Source organism: Crocodylus porosus, unplaced genomic scaffold (assembly GCF_001723895.1).
Source record: "Crocodylus porosus isolate Cpor-Errol unplaced genomic scaffold, CroPor_comp1, whole genome shotgun sequence".
Lineage (NCBI taxonomy): Eukaryota > Metazoa > Chordata > Crocodylia > Crocodylidae > Crocodylus > Crocodylus porosus.
In genome coordinates this window covers 13,527,493-13,551,483 of record NW_017728906.1, presented here as the reverse complement: position 1 = coordinate 13,551,483, position 23,991 = coordinate 13,527,493, and the positions used below count along the sequence as shown (strand labels likewise).

The following is a 23,991-nucleotide window of genomic DNA, read 5'->3' as shown; positions in this document are numbered from 1 at the left end:
TTTTTTTTTTTTATTCCAAGATGGCAAACCCCCCTCCCAAAAGGAGTACTTCCAGGGGCAAAGGGAAGAACTTCCAGTGGCAAAGTTCAGGAGTTAGGGGCAGGAATTCCAGTCCCAGGATGGCAACCAGGGCATGGCAGCTGTCAAGGAGTGGAGCTACCCTTGCGGCACTTGACATATCACCAAAAGTTGCGAAGGAGCCCTCCAGCTGAAATAATTGCCCACCCCTTATCTAGAGTGATCTGTCTCCTGACATACCTCCCTTTCCCCCACATCATCCCTCCAACATCCATCATCATTGCTTTTGAAATGCCAAAGGATACATTCCTGACTGTTCTGATGGTTAACAACATGAAACTAAAGTAGCAGAAGTAAGGTAGACAAATAGAGGAACTCAAAATCGTCTTCTTGATAAAAAGCTCCTGAAGAAGGCATTTATGTGTTCTACAGTTCATCTGACCCATTTTGTAATAGCTCTGGGATTTGTTAAATATCAGTTTTGATGTGATTAGTAACAACTTTCATACAAGCCTGTCTCTTTATGCACTGTTATGTACTTAGTGGCTTTTATCCATATTCCACACATGATAATTCTCAGAGATGCCATCTGACCCAATGAAAGAGTAAACTGTGTCAATTTTCTGAGTCCTGGATTGGAGTCTGATATTATCTCCAGTCTGCAATGCAAAAAAACCCCACAAACATTAAATAAATTTCTATAGTAAATCATAAATATAGAGCCTTAAGTGAAAAGCAAAACAGCTGAAATTGGAACTGTGACATATGAGGAGACTTTGAAGTTATACCAACATCACCCTAAAAAGAGATGAGGAAATCATAGTAAAACCGGAGCATTGAGAATAATACAGCAACAGCCTCATAGAATCATAGAATCATAGAAGTATTTTTCTCCCACTCACCCAGGACTGTTCTACTGAACATGGACATATAAAGCAGGGTGAGCCTACCATTCATACTTTCCCCTCATACAGTTATTCTCTTTTTGCTTTTCAACACATAACAGTAACCTGCAGAGTAGTACTGTGCAAAATTTCATAGCCAGTTTTGTTTCGACACTGTTTTGACCTGTTTTGAATTTTGACCTGCCAGCTTTCAAGAAGATAGGTGCAGGGGCTTCTGGGTTCTGGGGCCCTGCACCTCTAGCTGCGGACAAGCAAAACTCATGTCATAGGTGCTTTTGCAACTGTGTCTGTCTTGGGGCACCGGGGGGGAGGGAGGGGCGGAGGAACTACTGCAGGCCTGGCTGCTAGGCCCTGCTGTGGCCACAAAGCCTGCCAACCGTTAAGGAGACAGGTGCAGGGGGGTTCTGGGGCCCTGCACCCCTAGCTGCTGACAGGCAAAACTTGTGACATGGGTGCTTGTGCAACTGACTGTCTTTGTCTTGGGGCAGAAGCAATTCCCCATTCTGTATTGATTCTTTCCTCTCCTTAGTCTATGGTTTTGTAGGTGTTAATCCTTGCTCCTTAACTCATTATCCTTGCTAGCTACTGTGTATTGAGCTGGTCCCTGAGTGAATCATGATTGATTGAATAACAGTAACTAGCTAGCACAAGTACCCATGTCATGAGTTTTGCCTATCAGGAGCTAGGGATACAGGGCCCCAGAACCCCCCTGCACCCATCTCCTTAAGATCTAGCAGGCTTTGCGGCCACAGCAAGGCCTAGCAGCCAGGCCTGCAGTAGTTCCTCCCCCCGCCCATGCCTAAGATAGACACAGTTGCACAATCACCCATGATGCGAGTTTTGCCTGTCAGCAGCTAGAGGCGCAGGGTCCCAGTACCCAGAAGCCCCTGCACCTATCTCCTTGAAAGCTGGCAGGCATAGTGGCCCTATCAGGGGCTTTCACCCTGCTGTGCCTTAACACACAAACTGTCACCCATGTCATGGGCTTTGCTTGTCCGCAGCTTGATGTACAGTTTCCCTCAAACCCCTGCACCTATCTCCTTGAAACTTAGCAGGCTTTGTGGCCTCCACAGGGGCTAGCATGCCTGAAGCCAGAAATGACAAAGTTATAAGCTGTTTTGTCCTTCCCAGTATGTCCTATGGGCGAAACGTCAAAACAGTTTTGCTGTTTCAACCCTGTTTCAACAGAACAAAACACAACAGCTGTTTCGAATCAAAACAAAATTAAAAATGAAACGCTGTTTATAAAATGTGGGAGCTAACATTATAACAAACAAAATTAACAAGACAATAGAATCCTTCTGCACAGCTTTCTGTTATCAAAATGTTCGGTTTCCAATCTGTCGAAAAAATGTAAATATATAGTTTTCTTTCTGAATTGGAATGAAACAAATTCTGAAGTATGAACATTTCTTGCAAAACAGAGATTCTATGTTTCAACTGGGTGTTTGCATAATGAAAAGTTCTCTGAAAAGTCAGATCCTGGGCAGACCAGACTGGGCTTGCAGAAATTGTTGGAAACATCTGAGACTATTTTGTCATGCGTCAGCTCCCTAGCTGCAAAATGGGAGCAAATATACCTCCCGTCCTTACAGAGACAGGTTATGAAGATGCTGTGAAGCATTTGTATTAAAGAGGCAAGTGCTGCAGAAAAGCCCATGAGGAAAAAAAATAAATTACTGTTCTAAGCCCAGTTTGAACAGCATGAAATAAATAAGGCACAGAGGTACAAAGTAAATAATGAGGATAAAACAAATACTGAGTAGTTGTCCATTCTGTTATTCATTCTTGTGTGCTACATGAAGCAGATTTCCTGTAGGAAAACTAGTATGAGATTGTATAATTAAAGAGTGTTTCACAAGGGCTAGGGGCAGACATTACAAATAAACCAGTTTAAGTGATCAGAAAGTGGTTTAAACCTGTAACAGAATAGACAGTCAGTGCACATAAACCAGTCTGAAAATGACTGAAACCAGTTTGAGATAAACCGGGTTAAATGTAGTATCAGACTTAACTGATTTGGGTCAAATCGGGTTATGCAATATCTGTCCCAGACCCTTTCCTGGTTTAACATAAACCAGAGTTTCCCAGCATCCCAGAAGTTTTGAGGCCCTGGACAGGGCTCTGTTCTCTACTCCCCAGCAGGGCTGGCCCTTCCCCTCTGGTCCCTGGCTGCAGCTCCAGCAGAGACTGCAAGTACAGTGGGGTCTGCCTGGCTTCCTCCTGCCCCCCCTCTTACCTCCACTCCCTGCTCAAGCAGGGATCCCCCCTCCCCTCTGCCTTACACAGACACCTCTCAGCATTTGCTAGAATACTACATACTGGCTATGGTCTGTGCTGGGAGAGACAGGAGAAAGGGAGACAGGACAGTGTCAGCTTAGGCCTAACCAAGAGGTAGTCGGTAATGTCCCTTTGTTCCTTCCTTGGAAAAAGTTGTTGAAAAACAGCTTTAACTAATGAGAGAGGCTTTTGTTTTGTTTGATGGGCTGATGAACGCTAACAACTCTCTGTGTAACTCCCTGCCATGTACCTCAGTGTTCTGTTATCAGCTCCCTGCTGGGTCCCTTCCTGGTTGGGGGAGAAGGGGGAGGGGAAGCAGGGGGAAGGGGATGCCTCCCAAGTCAGAGCACCCTGCCAGGACCCAGCCACACACCCCCTCAGCTCAACACAATGGAAAGGAAGGGAGGGCTGCTGCAGTGTACCCCGGCTTCTAGCCTGAACCACTGCAGACATGTACCTGCATTTCCTCAGTCCAGAGAGGATGTCTGTATGGTTACAAACAAGTTTTGTCTAGCCAGGTTAGACCAACCTGCAAAGATTGAATCAATTTAAACTCAGGCTTGTTGAATGTCTGTCTCTAGCCAAGGTGCACACGCAAGGCGGCCAAATTAGTCTTGCAGACAACCTTGCCTAAGTTTTGAGTACTGACTTTACCACCTTAATTGTGTTCTTTTAACACAGGTCTGCATGTTTAATACAAAAGCATCCAGCTATCTCATGTCACTTGTGGCATGGGTTTAGTTTAATTCAGTCACGCATGTCATAAAAACATCTCTTCTTATGCACAAGGACAAAGCAAAGATTTTCCAAGGAATTGGAATTCTGAACACACTGATTTCCAAGAGCTCAAAAGTTCAATCTTAAAAATGCTTTATTATTTGTATTTATAATTTAAAGTGTTACTAAGCGGGAGAAGCTGCATTACATGTCCTGCTGTCTCTTAAGTGGTTGCTCGCTGTTCTTGCAATATACACCAAAAAAACAATTACAGTGACAGAGACTTTCATAAATATTTGGAACACATACATACACATGGGAGCTGTGTGCACCTTTGTTAGTCAAAAGAAGTTAGTTGTGTCATATGATATAAGAACAACTGCCACTTACCTTATTTGCCACTGAGGGAACATGTGCCGATCCTGATAACCGAGAAGCTGGAAGATAGGCAACCAAAGGAACAAAATTTTTTCACAAGACACATACAGCTGCTGCACCTATACTTGTCTTTTACCGTACCTTTCCTATTAGCTAAAGCATTCTCACCTTAACACAGATGAAGTAATTCGGTTGGATTTATCATTATTGTCTAACCTGCTTTATTGCTAGCAGATTTGCCATTGTTGGAATTCCCTTTTGCGTAACTAATTTTTCAACAGCTCCAGTAGGTTTAGGGTATGATAGAATTAAGGTTACCTGTCTCAGAAAATCTCACAAGGACTGAAGTGAGCTTTATTAGCAATATTCAGATTTTATGTCATATCAGTTATTAAGTAAGAACCTGCTTGTCTAACTTGCTGATTTCTGTGGACATTGCATGAGGCATTAAAAACTATTAGAATGAGTTTCAATAGAAAGTATAAACATTTGTAGGTTCAAGTGACTGGGTACTGTAACCTTAAACATTAAGGGTGTGTACAGAAGTTGGTTTGGGGTTTTTTTTGCTATTTAAAGCACTTTGTTGCCATGACTTAACAGAACTGCATAGCTATACAGCACTTTAAATTAGCTGTCAGGTATTAAATTTGAGGCACAGTATTTTACAGCATTTTAGCAACCTACAGCACTTTAAATAACTTCTGTACACTGGTCAAATTTCGGATGAATGGAGAAACCCCAGGAGACTGCAGAGTACCCCCTGCCTTCTAGCCTGGAAAGTAGAGAGAGGCTCAGAGGCTCTCCACCCCACCCCCAAACACTGCCTTCTGTCAAGTTTAAGAGTGTTGTAACTTTATAGTGCTATAAAAATTTCCCTAAATTACAGCTTGGTAAAACATTAACAAAGCACTTCTGTACACAGCCTAAAGTCCTCCCACTATGTGCTGCAACGAATCTTGACTATGGCACTGTTTAAATGTATGAGCAATAAACCCTGCAATCTGTAATGATTATCAATAAACCCCTTCATAATGGCTGTATCAATCCAGAAAACAAGCCTAAGAACTGTTCTTTGGAACACCCCATAGGTGAGAATACCTATGGGAGTCAGTCATTATAATTTGAAACTAAGCTTGGACTCCCAAAAAGGGTTTTTTCTTTCAAAATACTTGTGTCTGGGTAAAAGTTTCTAATTTAACTAGAAATGGCAGGTTCTCATCAAATTCCCAGTGCTAGAGAAAATCATTATTGGAATCTGGATAACATGGGGATGGTAGAAAGAAGAGAAATAGGTGCTAAGCCAAACAACACAATCAGAACTGGAAACAAGTAATGAAACATACTCAGTTTGGCCCTACTCTGCTAAATGGAGTTGAACTGTGACCAGCACATACTGGACACAGTAGAACCCCTGAAAGTCTCTCAGACTGTGACCCTGAGATTTACTAGATATCAGAGAATATCACTGATTGTGTAGACTATGCAGACAGTCAGTTACAGCACTGAGAAGCTTTCTCCCTCCAACATGGTTGTGGGCAGACTACAGGCACGTTCAGCTACCCAGAAAATCAGTAAGCCTCACGTAATGAAATGTGTTCCTACACCAGAGTCAGACACTATTTTCAATAAAAGTTTGTAGAATAAATATAGAAAAAGCAGAAGTGTCAGTGTAGAGATGGAAAGGGCTAAACAGAGAAGCATCCCCAGGCATGGGCAGATCTCGGATTTTGAAAAGGGAGGTACAGAGTTTGTAGCACATCATCACATAACACAACACATTTTTTTTCCAGTTAAAGAAAAACTAGATGCTTTAATAATATTAGCAAGTACTAAACGACTGTGCAGTACCCGCCAGTACTGCACAGTCTTGGCAGCGCGTGGGTTATTTCGACCCTACTGCCCAGTAACAAGGAGTTATTGTGCAGTAGCTTGTTGCTACTGTGCAGTGGCAGTGGCATCACGGTTAGTGACCACTGATGTTACATCACCATAGCTTACCACTACAGCGATGTAGCATCTCATGAAGATGTGCCCACTGTGTCAAAAGTCCTATAGTCATTATAGTTAAATGTACATAGATTCATAGATGCTAGGATTGGAAGGGACCTCAACAGATCACTGAGTCCAACCCCTTGCCCTGGCCAGGAAAGACTGCTGGGGTCAGATGACCCCAGCCAGATGCCTATCCAGCCTTAAAGACCGCCCAAGGTAGGGGAGAGCACCACCTCCCTTGGAAGCCCATTCCAAATTTTGGCCACCCTTACTGTGAAGTTTTTCCTGATCTAGCATAAATCTGCTCTCTGTCAGTTTGTGATCATCGTTCCTTGTTACCCCAAGAGGCGCCCTGGTGAACAGAGCATCTTCGATCCCTTGCTGCATCCCCCTAATGAATTTGTAGATAGCCATAAGATCACCTCTTAGCCTTCTCTTGTGGAGGCTGAAGAGGTTCAAGTCCCTCAGTTTGTCCACATAGGACCTGTCCTGTAAGCCCCTGACCATATGAGTGGCCCTCCTCTGGACCCTCTCGAGTCTATCAACATCCTTCTTGAAGTATGGCGCTCAAAACTGGATGCAGTACTCCAACTGTGGTCTAACCAATGCCACATAAAGGGGAAGTATCACCTCTTTAGTTGTATTTGTCATACATCTCTTAGTCAGATTCATAAAACAAAATTTAGCCTTCTTGAGTCTCTTAACAGTGCTTCCAATACTTCACTATCAGTCATTTATACACTTGAGTAATTATTATCACACATGAGTTAAGGATTTTAGCTAGACTTTACAAACAGTCTTCAGAGCTATGAAATAAAATAGAGACATTACCAGGAATGGTTAACAGACATAAAAATTGCAAAAGAAAAGATAGTTGGAATAGTGGAATATCAGGACCATTAAAAAAGAAAGTCATTAACACCTATGAAGTGCAGAGAGATTAGTAGGAATCAGGGAACGGGAATGAACCATAAAGTCAATTGACTCCGTTAGCACTGCCTGACTAGAAATGTTGCTACCCCTCCCAGGCAGTTGGTTTTAAAGTTTGGGCAGAGCAGGAATCAAAGCAGCGGGGGAGGGGAGGGTGCAACTACACCCCCACTGGATCTACTCCTGGCTCCATGCACCTCCTATGGGGCTGGGAAGTGGGTAGGTGAAAAAATAGGTGATGCAGATGGTAGATGGCCATGCCACTGCTATCCTGTGTGCCACCACTGTCCAGGATGTGAAAATCCCGTTACACCACTGAGATATATCCAATAGGGTTCCATTAAATTATTCTAAAAAGCATATGTGATGTATGAAAGAATTTCTGTTACCATGATTTTTGACCACATATGGTGTATGCAATGATGCATAATGAGGCCGGCATTATAGAATTTTTGGTCTGGTTTAAAAATGTCATGGAAAGCAGATTCTCCATTTCCTCAAGAGTTTTCTGTAAGGTTAAAACATAGGGTTTGCACAGTAATTGGGACCCTGGTTTCTCCCTCAACCCCAATCCAACCAGTTTTGTGAGTGGTGGGATAAATTTCTGTGTGTCCATCTTTAGTCAGGGATGGGATGGAACCATTTTCATCTTGAAATAAGCAGTGACTAAAATCCAAGTGACTTACCTTGGTATTTTAAAGCCCGGCAAAGAATCATACCACCAAGAACACCAACAGCAACACAGGAAAAGGCAACTATCAAGACACACTGGAATATGGGGGATGCTGCAGAAATAAAGGAACAGGGATACAGAACTTGGAGAAAACTTGGAGCTTATACAACTGGTGAAGATAACAACCCAAGTCAAGGAGGAGGATGTTCTGCCTCTATTCTTAAGTGTTATGAAGTCTAGTTGAACAGACTAGATTCTATCAAACAGAGGAAATCTGTTTCTCCCACATACACACCCTACTTGCTGGGTCATTCTATATAAAGGACAGAAAATAAATAAGTTAACTATCATTCAAATATAGCTCCTTAGACAGTGCTTTGCCCCATAAACCTTTTCTGCTGCATGGAAATGTTGTTTGGTACCACCTAATCATTTGCTTGGCGCTCATTTGAATTGATAGGTAGAGAGTTATCTGGACCAGCCTGATACAAAGATTTAAAAACTGGTACTCACTTGGTGACAGATCAATGGACAAAGTCCTATTTGTGGTTGGGTGGGTAATTAAGCAACGCTTGTTAATGGCAGTGCTGTTGATCCAGTACATTCTGCTGACTGTAGTCACTGTTCCATTGAGGTGATGAACTTTATTCTCAATGCTGTGACCATTCTGAGGGACCCATGAAACGTGTGCAGCTGGCTTCCCTGCAGATGCCCGACATAGAGCAATCCCACCACTCCCATAAGTTAAAGTCACTTCTGGAGGGACTGCAGGAAAGGAGGGAAATTGAGTCATTTTATTGAAATTGGGAGGAAAAAATACTAGAGCCAAGGTTTTCCAAAATGACCAGTGATTTGGGGTTTCAGTGGAAGAAGGGCTGAATTGAAATCACTCTCTCTCTCTAGTGTACAGTGGTGGCCTAGGAACAACTGGGAGATTCAGAGTGGAACGCAGTAGCCCGGGGTGGATTCAAGATCTGGCGAAGGATGGAGTGCATTCCTTCTGGATCCACCCCTGGAGGAGCTTGGTACTTCTGTTTGGGGTTTCAAACTTAAGACATTTTAAAGGGTTGGAACTTCAGGAAGTTCTGGGCAATCCTCCTCTGAAAATAAATCAATACATCTCAAAGAGGCTGATGTTGTACCTCCAAAGTTACTGGTCACTTTTGAAGGTTCTGTTTTTTGGAAAGAAATAACAACAAAAACCAGCCAATCATAAAGGCAAAGAAGGAAACAAATTACACCAACAGGCATAACTCTAGCAAAACACATACTAAATGAAGACCACCTAGCACAGTGAAATTACACCTGGAATTTTTATGGAGAAATAAGTTTAAAGCATTAAAAGTTGACAATATGTATGGAAAAGAGGGAGGCAGGGGGTTGGTGAGGAATTCTATGAAGTAACCAGTATTAAGTATTCTGCACTCCATAAAACCACAAGGACTCTAACATACATTTGTGTATGCTCCCACATACACTTGTTCCCTGGTTCAGGAGGAAGAAGATGGCAAAGCAGAATTCCCACCAATATAATGGTGTGGATTTAGTATAGGCTGCCAAATCAGGAAGAGGAGGTAGAGATAGAGCATGTGACAAATCTATCCAAAAGCTGATAGTATGGTACTGATAGGAGATTTCAGTTTTCCAGACAACAGCTGAAAGAACAATGAAGCCAAAAATAAAATGTCAAGCCAGTTCCTAACTTGTGTGGAGGATAACTTTCTGCTCCAGAAAGTGGAGGATACAGCTAGGGGGTCATCTATCTTGGATTCTGTACTGACCAACAGGGAAGAATTGGTGGAGGATGAGAAGGTAATGGGGAAATTTGGGAGGAAGAGATCATGATACAATAGAATTCCAGATCCTAAGGCAGGAAAAGCTTGAGGTCAGCTAAATTAAGATGCTAGATTTAAAAAAGATGGATTTCATTGGTCTCAAGTTCTTAATAGGTATGGTGTCATGGGAAGATAGATTGAAGGATAAAGGCACCCAGTGGGCTGGGAGCTTCTGAGGGGCACAGTATTGGAAGCCCAACAAGAAACTGTCTCAACACAATGAAAGCACAAGAAGAATGGCAAGAGACCTATATGGCTCCACGATGAGCTTCTAAAATGACTCAAATGCAAAAGGAAACCATACAGGCTATGGAAGAATTGGGCAGATCACCAAGAAGCATACCAGGAAATAGCAAGAAACTGCAGAGACAAAATCAGGAAGGAAAACATAAAAAACAAGCTGTACCTGGCAAAGGATGTTAAGGAAAACCAGAAGAGGTTCTATAAGTATGTTGGCTACACAAGAAGGACCAAGAAAGCTGTGGGTCCTCTGTTAACAAGCCAGGAAGATCTCCTAACCAAAGATACTAAGAAGGCAGAGCTACTCAACATCTACTTTACCTCAGTCTTCACAAAATAATTAAGCTTCCAAACACCTAATAGGGATTATCCGGATAATGAAGGGGGCAAGCTGATGAAGGAAATAACAAAAAGAGATGATCAGAGAGCTTTTGTTTGGTCTGAATGAATTTAGGTCAGCAAGCCCAGACGAGCTTCATCCCAGGGTCCTAAAGGAACTGGCAGAGGAGATCTCAGAGCCTTTGGCAGTGATCTTCATGAAGTTGTGGGAGGTACCAGAGAACTGGAAAAGGGCCAAATGTAGTGACCCTCTTTAAAAAAGGCAAAGAGGACCTGGAAAACTACAGACTGTTTAGCCCAGGGGTGCTCAACCATGTTCCTCGGTGGGCCATGTAGGCAGTGTCCGGTCCACCTGTGAGCCAGATGGTGGTCTCCAATCCAGAGCCCAGGCCTGGCACAGGAGCCACCATCTGACCATGGGGTGTGCCAATGCTACTGCTGAGAGCCAAGCTGGAGGTTCCTGGCTAGAGGATCTTGCCCTTCCACTTAAGGTCAGACCAATTGGCATATTTGGGATCAGGATGTAATTTTACTCCATGGGCATATTGGTATGAACTGTGGGGGGTTTTGCCTTCATCTACAGTAGGGATGGAGAGGTAGGGAGGGGTTGTGGCCCTCTCCCTGGGTTGTCTCGAGTACATATTGACAACACTGCAGAGAAGCAAAACATTGGCTGCTCTGGTTCCTCTGCCTTACCTGTGGCAGGTTAGGGTGTTATGTTTGTGTTGTGTCAAGATGATGGTAGGCTTATGTAGGGTTTAGATTATGGTTTTTATGGGATGGTTTAGATAGGCGTGATCCTACCTCAGGCAGAGGACTGGACTAGACAACCTGTGGAGGTCCCTTCCAGCCCTACGTAGCTATGATTCTAACCAGGGAGAGACAAGAGATAGACAATAGCTTTTATCTGAAAGACAAGTCCTCATGAAAGAGTCAGGTGACATTAATTATGATGGTGATTGTAGAATAACTAGATTAAATTTTCCCTTTTCTGTACCTTATTGAAACCTGGCAAAGTGGCAAGCCTTTCCAACATCACTATAACTGAATTAGTTCATGTGAGAGGGGAGGTAGAAGACCCCCTCCCAACATGTCCCGGGACCCTGCCCAACAAGCACCGGTATTCATGGCAGGGACCGCAAGGAGTGGCAGCTGCAGGAAAATGCCGACGCAGGCTCAGCAGTTCTGCAGCTGCCTGAGCCTGCGGATCAGCAAGCCCCAGGGGCGGGGCCTGAAGGAAGCGCGGGCTGATCAAAAGGCAGCTGGGGAGAGACCCAGCTGCCCAGTCAGAGAGAAACAGGATGCTGGCGGGGAGAGACGGATGGCGGAGCCGGGTAGGGAGCAGTGAAGTGGAGCACAGGGCGAGAAGCCCCAGCATCAGCCAGGGAAACCCGGTGGCAAAAACTATGGGTTCAGGCTCAGGGAGCTGAAGTTTGCTGAAGGGTCACAGCAGGGAGATCGTCCCCACAATCATGGGCAAAGACCAGGCCGCTCCGGAGAGTTCATGTAGCGTGGTAGAGAAGGGCGGTGAATGATAGCAAAACCCTGTAGGCAGCCTGGTGAAGCGGGAGGAGCAGGCAGCAACTGGCCCAGAGCTCGGCGAGGAAGGGGCAAGTTCCACCAGGTGGTGGGATCAGGAGTGATTAACTCTTAGTCTGCTGGTTCCTGGAAAGAGTACCCGGAGAGACGGACAAAATTCCTTCTCCCGTCCCAGGGAGGCAGAGCGGTCCTGGGGGCCAGAGTCCCAGGCACTCCATTGGCAGATGCCAAATATCTTCTCTTTTAGTTAAGAATCTTCTAAGTTATCATTACCCCCAGGCTGGGTCATGTTTAGTTACCCAAAGGTTGGTCCAAAGACTAGGGATCAGTTTGGGAGAGATTGATGGCCAAACAGATCCGATCCCAATCGAGACGGGCCACACAGGTGAGAAGAGATCATCCCAGGGAAGATTACAGACAGCACAGTCCTCCCAGGCTGTGGATGTGGTAAGGATGGGGTAAAGGGGAGGTCTGGAGCCCCACAAAGAAAGACCATGGTCAAGACCCCTCTTGCACCACCGACAGGGAACTGCCTTCCCATCAATCAACACTGAAGTCGTGGCAGGCGAGTAGAGGCAGTGCTTGGAACCATCTAGGTAGACCCAGGGTGCGGTCTCATTCTGACGTCACTAGGGAGGAAGACACTGACCAGAAAGAAGCCAAAGCCTTACAGCACCTACCAGTGACAGTCCAACTGCAACACAGTGTTCTTCCAGACCAGAACGTTTCTAAAAATTTAAGGTAAAATCTGCAGTTTCTGTTAACAATGTTTTTACTTTTGGGTAAGTTAATGATCTTTTGTCCCCTCCTAGGCTGAAAATGAGTGTGCTCCAAGCTTCTTTTGGTGAACTGGCCTCATTAATTCGTCCTCATACCTTTTTTAAGTTGAAAGAAATATTCATCAGCCAAGTCCTGAAGCTCTTACATGCACACAGCATACATGGATATCACTGCCTTAGCTACCTAAGATAGATACATATTTAAGGTCACCCAGTTCCATTTTTCACAGGCCAATGGTGTATTCTAATGTTCATGTAAACTTTTGAACAAGTCTTGCGTGCAACAACTTTCATCGCATGTAACTGAGACTGTTACTATAGCATGCTGCTTTTGATAATGTTCAAAATCCTTCCCCCTGTGCCCACTTATCTCTGTTGTAAAAACAACAAAGCATTTAGTCCCCATACATCTACACTACTCTTTATGGGTGACTGGTGCTTCCCGAGTCTGGGGGGATGAGGGAGGGAAGATCCCCCCAGCAGCCAATCGCCGAGCTAGCAATGAAACTGGAAGTGCACTTCTGCCAACACTTTTGGTTTCACGTCTGGCGCTTCCAGGGGCGCACGGCCTACACGTTGCCAGTACTGCTCTTTATCCCTATTACCCTTCTCTGTAAACAGCCAGTCAGCCTGTCGTTAGTGAAGAGAGCAAACCTTAGGAAATAAACGCTGAACTTTCTTGCTGAAGAGTTTTTTCTAACCCTCACTTCCTAGCATTAGCATGCACAGAATAGGGAATTTGCCTGTCAAAGCAAAATCAAGTTAATTTTACCTCAAAAATAAAGAGCATAAAATGGTTCTTACCTAACACGGTCAGAGCATAGGTATTATAAAAACTCCCATCACTATTTACAACTTCACACATGTAAGTTCCTTCATCGGCAAGCTTTACAGGGTGAATCTGAAGGGAAGGGTCATAATCAGGTCTAGATTCCCATGTCATCCTCTCGCTGCAGTTTACACTTTTTGTTTCATTGGTATCAGCTCTGTAAGCCAATAAGCATCCCATTCCATTCTTTGTACTTTTATTCCATACTGTCAAAATCATTGGTGCCACTGATATGTAAGGGCATCTCAGCACAGCCTTAGTACCAGTCACTGCAAACATGTTGCTCACTACACAGAAAGAAGCAGTGAAGTAATAATGTCATTTCCACTCAATTTTAGCTTAGGAAGTTCTTAGTTTCATTATGATTTAGCATCCCCTTCCCTGCACTGCACTGAAACCTCTCACAGTGTCAATCCTCACACCTATGTCTGCGTATTTATACCGTATGATCTAAAATTGGTTGATAGCTACAGATGTGTGAGAGAGACTTCACTGATCTCATTGATCCTGCATTCTGTGGAAGCCCCTTGCTATGTTTGTATTTGGACTGCGTCTCAGTCACCACTGGAGAACACTACCGAACTGGAGCCTGGCCCCTCTCCCTTTACCACCTGCTTGCTGCTCAAGGATTTCTGGCTGTCCTGTGCCTCACGGTCCATAATGCTACATAAAAGAAGTGCTCAGTTTCCATAGCTGGTCTACTGCATGCCCATCCATCAAGAGCTGGCAATGCAGGGGGGACAATGACATACGCTGCTTTCTAGTGATACAAAATAGCTAGAAATCACACCATTATGTTCCCAAAAAAATACCATCCAGCAGCTTTAGCCAGGGACTTCTGGTTACCTTGTTACAGGCTTTGGAGAAGGGGGGGGCGGGGAATAGAATCACTTAAAAGGAGGAAACTCCTCTGAGGGCGAGACAGGAAAATACCACTTAGTCGGTCAATGTGGTTAGCATGTAGTTAAAACTATACATGCCACCATGTCTCTGTAACAAGGTTTAAAGCCCGTGATTCCCCAATGTATTTGGGGCAATTGTGGGACAAAACATAGGACATGTATCCCAGAAATCTTAATTCTGGAAGTTTGCAGTAAACTGTACTGGAGATGGAGCCTGCATGCACTGTGCACTGCATGCCTGTCCAGCAGCACCTTCCTGTGGCAGGTCAGGGTGAGGACAGCTTATTTTGTAATTCTACTGCACATCACTCTGGCTTTCCCATCTCTAACTGTGTGTGATGTTTCCTACTTGTATCAATAAAGCCTCTTCAGTTGCTTGCACTGTGGTTTTGCATTAACTAGTAGCTTTTCTATCAACATTGGCCAGTTTCAGCTTTAACTCCCGTGGTATCCAGAAGCGCTCCCAGTGGCGTACAATGACAGACAAGCCACCCGCGAGATAAGAAATAACAACAGACTCCCTAACTGACACCCTGAAGCTTTAAAAACTCCACTCCTACTTCCCTGCCTATTAGCACAGCAAACCTCTCTACACCATCCCAACTAAGCTTCTCAACCCCGTTCACATCTAGGTATACAAAACCTGCTCCCCCCACCCCTTCCCCACTCCCTCTGCCCACTGCCTCCCACCACCCTGTTTCACACCCAGAGAAAATCCTTCTGCTTTCTTCTGGTGTCCTTCAAATCTCATATAATGGAAATGCAGAATACATCGTAAAAAAAAAAGCTGGTAGGGACTGAAATGCCTTGAGGCGTACAACATTGCATTCACTTTATGATCTTTCCCACCTACCTGACCCTTGAACCTGGCCAATTAGGAAATATAAGAAGTGAGTCAGAACTAGCCACATTTGGACCATCTCTCCTCAGGGGAGAGCGTAAACAACCGCAAGTAAAAGCACTGGAAATATCTTGGAATCACAGATCAGTGTGCAAGTCCACCCAGAATGTCCTGTTTCAAGAGAACAGAAACAAAATATGAATAAAAACAACTGTTTTCCTTGAATACAAGTATTCTATAAAAGGCTTCTTGTCAGTTCATCTTAGACACTTTTACTGACCCCTGCAACCAGGTTCAAAAGGAAAGATGGCATCCAGTACTGACAATGAGCTCATGACAATGGAGGAAGCTGCTGTTTTACAACCAGAATGCCAAAAGGTGTAAGTGAGATACCTATAGCCCATGCTGCAGTAGATTTACTGCACCAGTACCCAAAACAGATAGAGTAATGCTATTTCAGATGCATCTACACCTTCAACTGAAACAGATAACCAAATAAATCAAGTAGAGGTAAAGTGCTTTGTTAGAAAGAACCTGGATGCTTTATATCACATTTTGAAAATTAAGGCAATAATATGAATAAGAATATTCAGGATCTAATCTTTCACTGATAGATAGAAATGTGAGTCTATGTAGCCATTATCTTATCCTTATTTTTTAATTTTTAAAGGTAAAGCCATTTCTATCACAAAACAGAAAAGACGGCATTCTACTTGCAAAAGAGCACAACCATTTTTTTAAAGGAAGCCTTACTTATTTCCCATGATTTGGGGAGAAAAGAAAATAATGATGCATTTAGTAACACAGGGTATCACACCTGATAATCCAAAACAAAAAAATCAGTGATTTGTAATAGGTCACTTTTCGCAAATTATCAGCTGCAGATAGATAACCATTGATTCATGTTAAAAGGATGTTTTCACTTCAATCCACTGCTTTCAAGTCTTCAAAATGTCATTAAAATTACCTATAATAGAAGTTACATCATAGGTTTACATATGTTCCCAGCCCAGATATTTGGGTTGAGACATGTAGGTCTTTCTTTTTGAACTGCAAACTTGTCACGTTACTGAGTGAAAGACATGCAGTTTGCAGTCCTGCCTAACATCCTATTATCAGCCTCCTGATCCTACTACAACCACATAGAGTCACGTCATGACCCAAGGGGATGCAGAAAGACACACCACTGTATCTGTAGTCAATTGCTGGATCCAGGTTTTAACTTTCCAGCTCATCACATTGCACGCTGTGGCTTAGTTTGCATTTGTGCAGCTCTGCAGTGCTGTTCTGGTAGAGATTTCCTGGTGTTGTCGTAAAAAATGAATAATAATAATAAAACCTACCAGTGGCTGGATACATTTACTCCAAAAGCAGACCCTTCATTTTGAAATAAAACTGAGAATGACTAAGAGCACACTGGGCAGTCTGGTTACTTAAATCCTAGAATCAAGCACTGAAGTACGAGCATTTGAAGAATTGTAAATGACTTCATTAGAGGTTAAAATGAGAAGAAGGAAAAGGAGACTAAGCACTATAAAAGTGATGATCCTGCAGCAATTCCAACTCACCTGTAATCTCCTCTATCAGTTCATGACAGCTAAAATAATCTTCTTTCTCTGAGCTGGTTCATGTCTGTGTTGGCAGGTGAGAGGTAGAAGCAGAAGATTCAGCTCAGACAAGAGTTAATGACAAACACAAGGGACAGAAAATAGGAAGCAGAACAATAGCCAAGATACAAGAGCCAGACAGCCACTGGTGGGGGCGAGACGCAGTAAGGTTACAGACACAGAAGTGAAAGCAAATGATATTTTTGCTAAATGAGCTGGAGTAAGTTTGGGAAATTTAATGCTCGCTAAACACACTGATGATGTTTAACACATGTAACTGGTCTGTAGCCACAACTCTCACTGCCTCTTCAATTTTTTTTCTATGATTTTTTGGGTCTTTTTGGTCTCTCCTGCATAAAGGACAAAATGCCATTCTCACGTTTAAGCAGGGACTCAATCAAGACAGCTCACAGCAGCTGAGCAGCATACTTTGTTTAGAAACTTTCATCCTATGCTGCAGTTTGAGCTTGGAAAAGTCACACCATTTTCCCATATCACTTCTGCTATCTGCCCTCTGCCTTTCAGACTCCTCATAGATCTATCTTTCCTGTAACTCATCTCACTTTTCATCATACCATAGCTCAGCACTGCATATCTTGTTGGTCCTTGGTTTCTTCTTTCATTTTCTCTACCTCACATCTTCAGCCCTGCTGTCTGATCTGCCTGACTCAACACCCTTCTTTCTGTAAAGCAAACTTCAGAGCTTGCCACTGACTAGAAACTAGAATTTCAATCATATCTTAACATGCATTTCTATCCCCACTTCTGATCAAAATTACCCTCAAATACCAGTGTCATGGGGTATTTAATTTTTAAGTATCAAAATAAAGAATTCTGACCCTTGTAAATAAATCAAAATGTTTTCACCCTTTGAAACAGCAGGTTGACCTGAAGCAAAATGTTTTATAATTAAATGTTTATTTTGACCAAACTCTTTAATTCAGGAATGTCTACTCAACATGGAAACTGTAATTTCAAAGTGATACTTCCCCTTAAGCTGACATCATTAAGCTAAAATGACATTTTGAAATGAAACATTTTGGTTGAAATTGATGCCAGCATCAACATGTCTATTTTGAAAGTTTGGCAAAAAAAAATAAATCCACATTTTCCAAGAAAGAAATTCTTTGCTGGAAATTTTTTTTCAACTCTTAATTATTGCTCTCATCCTTCAAATCCTCCCTCAAAACTAACTTCTTTCCTCACTTGCCGTTACTAACTTTGTCTGTTTAGTTTCTTACTCCTCTTCAATCTTCATTTCAAAATGGTCAAAAATTATGATTCCATACCAATACAACTCACATTATCTTTTACTGCTTGAATGTCTTTTTCTGACTCCTTTTTTGTTCAGGTGTATGTCCTAGGGATATCTGATTTACAGCCTGATCCTGTGCTCATAACCACTGTAGGAGTAACTCTATACGTTGGTGTAAAATCATTGGAAGATCGATGCCAGACTGTAATTCTTCACAGCAGGAAACACATTTTTTAGTATTTAACACCTGGTGATAAATACAGAAAACTTTGTCACTATTACTACCACATTATTAGTACTGCATCATATGTGCATGAAACAACACAAACTTGTTGCAACAAACTTTTCTTCTAGTTTAATCTAATTGTACCCTGGAAATACTTAGAAGTACATATAAATGTACATCTGTTGGTTAACGCAAACTGACCCAACAACTAATACGTTTTTTTATTTCAGTCAACTTTTAATTGAAAAACATAACTCCTAAACAGAAGGTCAAAACATTTTTCTCCATAAACGTTCAAACAAAATGAATTAAGAATTTGAAACATTTCCTCCAGACTGTTTGGTTAAACACTTCACACCGAAGTCAACACAATTTTGCAAATTCCATTAGTTCCTCTGAAACCTGTGTGTAAAACACATCCAGGGGGTTGAACAGAGCTGAAGAAAACTCACTTAAAAGAATGAAACTAAGATTTGGACCTCAGTTTCATATTATTCACTCTGTTCTGCTAAAATGCTTCTACTTAGAGTTTGGCTACAACTGTGGAAGAAAGTCTTTGTAATGACATGCTCTGTTCTTTCCATTGGCACTTTTACTCCAGTAAGAGAATGCCTCTGATAACATTAATAAATGTTATTGCTGATGAAAGATACCTGATTGTCAATTCTGCAACAGTCCACTTTCTACAGGAGACTTGCTGGATGGGCAGCAGCAATGCTGAAGTAGTCCATTCTTCTGAACTAGCTGCCTCCGGGGATGACAAATAGATGCCACTGCAGTCAATCTTTCCTTGACACCTTTTGTGAACCTTAATAAAAAGCCCACATAAGAACTAATGTGTTTAAATGAATTGTAATCCACTAATACCACCAATGAGACCACTATTTCATCCCACATAGGCCAATCAACCCATAGATGGGAACGAAGTTTCCATTGCAGTCAGCCTTGTTCACAAAGTGCTGGTATCTCATTTCAGTCCCTACCAGCTTTTCAAAACAAATAAAAAAAATCCATCAGTTCTGCCCACCGCAGTGAACACTCAAATAAATAGTGAATCATACATGTAAGGGTATCCTTTATTTAATCCAGCCTAACGTAAAATATACCAGCATGGGCAGATTTAGGACTTTAAAAGTAGGGTGCAGGTGCTGAAGCACATCACACATAATACAACATACATTTTTCCCCAATCAAAGATTAAATAGAAGCTTTACTAAGATGCTAAGGGGTGGCACTATATTATTCAGTTTAAGATCAAAGCAAAAACAAAAATAATTATTGGACTATGCGCTAATTTCCTAGATTCTATATCAACATCAAAAAACACAAACTAAGGAAAAAATAGTCAAAAGATAATGTCTCATTAGTCCTAGAATCATTATAGTTAAACTTGCATCTCTTATTCAGATTCATAAATTAATACAATCTAGCCTTCTTGAGTGCTTTGACAGTGCCTCCATCAAGACCATTACAAAGGACAGAGGGTTGTGAACACCTCTGAAGTGGAGGGAGATTAGCAGGTATCAGGGAGATGATACTAAGCCATGAAGTTAATTGACCATCTCAGCACTGCCTGAATAAAAATGCTGCTGCCCCTCCTAGGCGGTTGGTTTTAAAGTTTAGGTGGAACAGGAGTCAAAGCAGGGTGCAACTGTATGTCTACATCCTGCCCCCAGATCCATTCCTGAAGACTAGAAGCAAACTCTTTCAAACCCGTTTGTCCATTCTCTTCCACTACAGCACATACAAAAGTCCTCACCTGCCTGTTCTCAGTCCTGAGCTGCTTGCTTCTGGTCAAAGACACAAATCACAGCAATCCTCCTTCCTGCACTTACTACGTGATACAGCTGGCCAGAGGCAGTCTTTCTATTATAATGCCTGAGACTTTAAGATCATTAGTCTAATGTTCAGAACCACAGCCTCTTGCTGCCTTACATAAAAGAAACCTTGTTTCTCACATAAACCTCAGTGAAGGCCAAACAGTCACTTAGTCAATCCCCCACAGGATGTAGATGCACAAGTTAAAACCTATAGAGATAGACTTTAGTAGTACAGAGGAACTAACCATCAAATATATTATGTATTTGATGGGGGACTAGGGTTGCCAACCATTCAGAAATTTATAGACTCTGTAAAAAAATCCCTAAAAAAAACCTGTCACTAAAAATCCATAAAAACATTTTCCCTTCTGTGAAAAAATGAGCCACCACAGCTTTAAGCTCTATCCCAGGAAAAAAGTTGGAGTGGCACTGAAAGACAGATAGCACACAAAACCATTACCTGTGGCCTGAGTAGAAATCCAACATCCTGCAGGCAAGGAGTTCTTGTCAGTGCTTTTCATACACCGGAGCCTGCTAGACCCCTACTGCCTTCTCAAACAATGTGCTGCCTCAGAGTCATTATGCCCATCCTTTGCTCTAGCAGTTGGTGGCATCAAGGGTGCAAGGAAGTGGGCAGTGTAGCCAGGGCTGGAACTGCAGGCTGGGACAGAGACAGGCACTGGGTGGGGGTCTATGCCAGGACATGGGGAGCAGAGCTGGCAAGAGTCAAGATGGGGGCTGGGTGGGGCGGGGGGCAGCATGATGCAGGGTATGGGATGAGTAGGGGACCCTCGTGGTGAGTGTAAAATCGCTACTACAGTCACACAGGGCTGCCAACCCAAGGGGCGGGGGAGGGTTTCCCCACGGACAGTAAAAACACACATCAGTAAAAAAGTTTCTCTCTCAGTAAGAAATGTGCAAACTGTCAGTAAAAAATAATTTATTGGGTTGGCAACTCTGTGTACATTGACAAACTGTGAAGCTAGTGCAAGGTAAAAGGGAAACAAACAGACTTCAGCACAGACCCTGGGAGGGTAAAAAAAATATATGGCAAATGTCACAGTGTGGACCCATACAGACCATGAGGGCTCTATACTACCTGCCTGCACACAATCAGAACCTAATTCAGGTGTAGGCAGCCTTTTCTAGCTGCAGGCAGATGGATGGGTGGGCACCAGGACAAAGCCACGACCACCAAATTACTTGTCTCCCCAGCCTTGTGGAGAAAACACCCACAGCTGACACTTCTCCCTGTGGCAAATGGGGAAAGTGCCCACAAGATAAAAGCCCACTACCAAATGCCACCAAAGGTTCAGATCCAAAGGTTTTGTAGGCCAGATCCAGCCTGTGGGCCATAGGTTGCCAATGCCTGGTCTAACTCAACAGTACACATTTCAAAATCCCTGTCATGTCATCCTTCCATCCTCAAGGTTAACTCATGAAGAATAAGGCAAAACAGCTCTCCTTTCACACTTCCCTGGATTTTTAGAGGGCAGGTGGGACCATTAGAGCCATCCATGAATAAAGTGCCTCCACAGGGTCATCTTTGTGACATGAAACGCAGACAAAAAACAATGGTAAAGTGCCTGTAGCAAAATGCTGCAACCCATCCCCTTGTTAAATGTGCAATAGTAACAAATGCTATTATAATGTATGGCAGGAATATAAAGAAACAAGGCAAAGCACATTATCTAAAAATCTAATCAACTTTTAATGCAGCCAGGCCATTCCCAAAGCAGTGCCTATCTATCCTAGCACACACAGCAGATAGCACTGCCAACCACTTCCTATCAGCCTTTTTCTGAAGCCAGCCATGCTCTCAAACCAAACTGAACTCATAGGGAAGAGGAAGCCTATTTTAACATGACATTACAGGGGCTCAATACAGCCCAGTGAGTTGCCGGCTATGGCCCAGGGAAAAGGAATGGTCATCTTTAGAGGTGTTGTAGCTACATGTCTACCCAATAATCTCACTCCAGAAGAGGTCAACTACTTCCACAGAAGGGCAAGGGGCGGGCGAGGGAACATGCTGATTCACAGTTCCTAATCAGCCTTCATCCACAGATCCCGTAGGGGGAAACTGAGCTCTGCCCCGGAAATGTACCTGGAAGGGTCCTGGATGAGCAGATGTGCACTTCTGTTAACATCAGAGAAAGCATTTTGCTCCCCACATGCATATATTCAAACTCAGACTCACAAACAACCATTATTTTGACTCATTTTTTCCAGAAAATTTTGCCTTCAGGCAGATCCCAACTGACTGAGAACAGGACATTATAACAGAAAAGTGTGAGTAACCCTAAGGAGACCCACTGCTAGCTCTTCAGCTGAGCCTCACTCTTTCTATTCCCTTCATTGAGCCGTATCAGTAGAAAGGTCAGTTTTAACAGGAGGACTACATGTATAACACATCCAGGAGAGCTCAAATCATCTGATCTCAATATCATTTCCTTTTCTAACCAAGCTTGTATTTAGAGACAGAAATTCTGGATGAGAGAACAGAGATACAGCTATGGAGGAAGAGAAAAAGCATTCAAAACTGTCAGCCATACGTTTTTTCTAAGAAATGCCACAATAGTAGGGGAGAAAAGAAAAAAACTGACATAATTAGAAGTTCAGGTGTAGCTGCAGCAGGTGTCTGCATGTAGGGGCACACAAGGGACCTGACCTGACTCTCTAGTGTACATTTGTTTGGTCCTATGAAGACTAAGTGCAAAACTATTATCATATTAGTGGGGGGGAGGGGGAACAGACCTGACAGTATTTTATAATTCACAAGGTCCTCGCAGCTCTCTTTGGTAAGCACAACCCAAACCCAATATTCTTTCAGAAAACCACAACCCCTTCCTTTTGAGCTCAAAGGGGAACGCTTTATTTTTTTCCTTTACTTGTCGAGCGGATGTGGTTACAACAGCATAAGGACAAGTGGGCAAGTGGAACATGAGCCTCTGGCGCTGCCTAAATTGGGAGGGGGGAATGGAAATGGAGGGGTTCTCGCCCTCCTGTCCCCTGTTCTGCCGCTTGGTTCCCAGCACTTTCCCGGAGGGCAGAATGGTAAAGGCTATGCAGGGGCAGCAGTGGAAGGTTCGCTGCCTTGAAGGCAGAGAACGTTGTGTGTTTTGGCCATTCAACATGCATGCTGGCTGCAAAATAATAAAAAAGGAAGTGATATCTCCCCACCAAAGCAGCAAACCTCCCACTGCTACAGAGAAAGTGCGAGGGGGGCGGAGGGTGCGAAAGAGCAGGGTGAGAGGTGCAGTACTATCCAGAGCACAGTATTGGCTAATGAGCAGGGTAAGAGGTGCAGTACTATCCAGAGCAGAGTATTTGCTAATGAGCGGGGTAAGAGGTGCAGTACTATCCAGACCACAGTATTAGCTAATGATGCTTCCATGTGGTTAACACACATAACTGTGCCATTTATAGCCCAAGTGTCAGAGGCATCTATCACCCACAGCTCCAATAATTAATTTCAACATATTCTTGGGTTCTGTGTCCAAGCCCCAGCCCACTCATCCTTATGCTGTTGTAACCACATCCTATCTCGGAGCTGGAGCCAGGAGCTTCCTGCTGCAGGGGCATGGGGACATTGTCTTCACCCCAGCTCCACAATCAGAGTTGGCCCCACAGCTCCTGGAGGAGGGGGGAGTTCTCCTGCCCCCTGTTGCCCTATGTAACCATGCACTACTATGCAGTAGCTATTGCACACAGTGTATCTACTACCTGTAGTTGCAGGTAGTAGAAAACCACACAGTAGACTAATCTACTGCACAGTAGTTCCTGTGCAGTTACACAGGATGCTTTATTGTGGAGTAGATTAGTCTACTGCACAGAAAAGCATTTCATATAGACATACCCAGCTGTGACCAAGAGAGCAAGCTACCAT

General features: G+C 43.2%; 1 protein-coding gene across 1 annotated transcript; it reads right to left on the bottom strand.

The window, feature by feature from the left end:
- Positions 1-19: 19 nt before the first annotated feature.
- On the bottom strand, positions 20-19,030 carry LOC109305682 (cell surface glycoprotein CD200 receptor 2-like). Its single transcript, XM_019528726.1, has 7 exons — positions 18,939-19,030; positions 15,210-15,368; positions 13,430-13,741; positions 8,407-8,658; positions 7,907-8,005; positions 4,311-4,357; positions 20-677 (listed from the first exon to the last, which is right to left on the bottom strand). The coding sequence occupies exons 2-7, from the start codon at positions 15,274-15,276 to the stop codon at positions 558-560; spliced, it is 897 nt and encodes a 298-aa protein (XP_019384271.1). The 5' UTR covers positions 15,277-15,368; positions 18,939-19,030; the 3' UTR covers positions 20-557.
- Positions 19,031-23,991: the final 4,961 nt, after the last annotated feature.

Bases quoted from the DNA above. Each gene is read 5' to 3' on its own strand.
- LOC109305682 (XM_019528726.1), bottom strand. From the start codon at position 15,276: ATGGTCCAAATGTGGCTAGTTCTGACTCACTTCTTATATTTCCTAATT. The intron at 8,006-8,406 runs GTGAGTACCAGT...TTATTTCTGCAG, and splicing joins GTCCATTGATCTGTCACCAA to CATCCCCCATATTCCAGTGT. The intron at 4,358-7,906 runs GTAAGTCACTTG...CCTATCTTCCAG, and splicing joins CCGGGCTTTAAAATACCAAG to CTTCTCGGTTATCAGGATCG.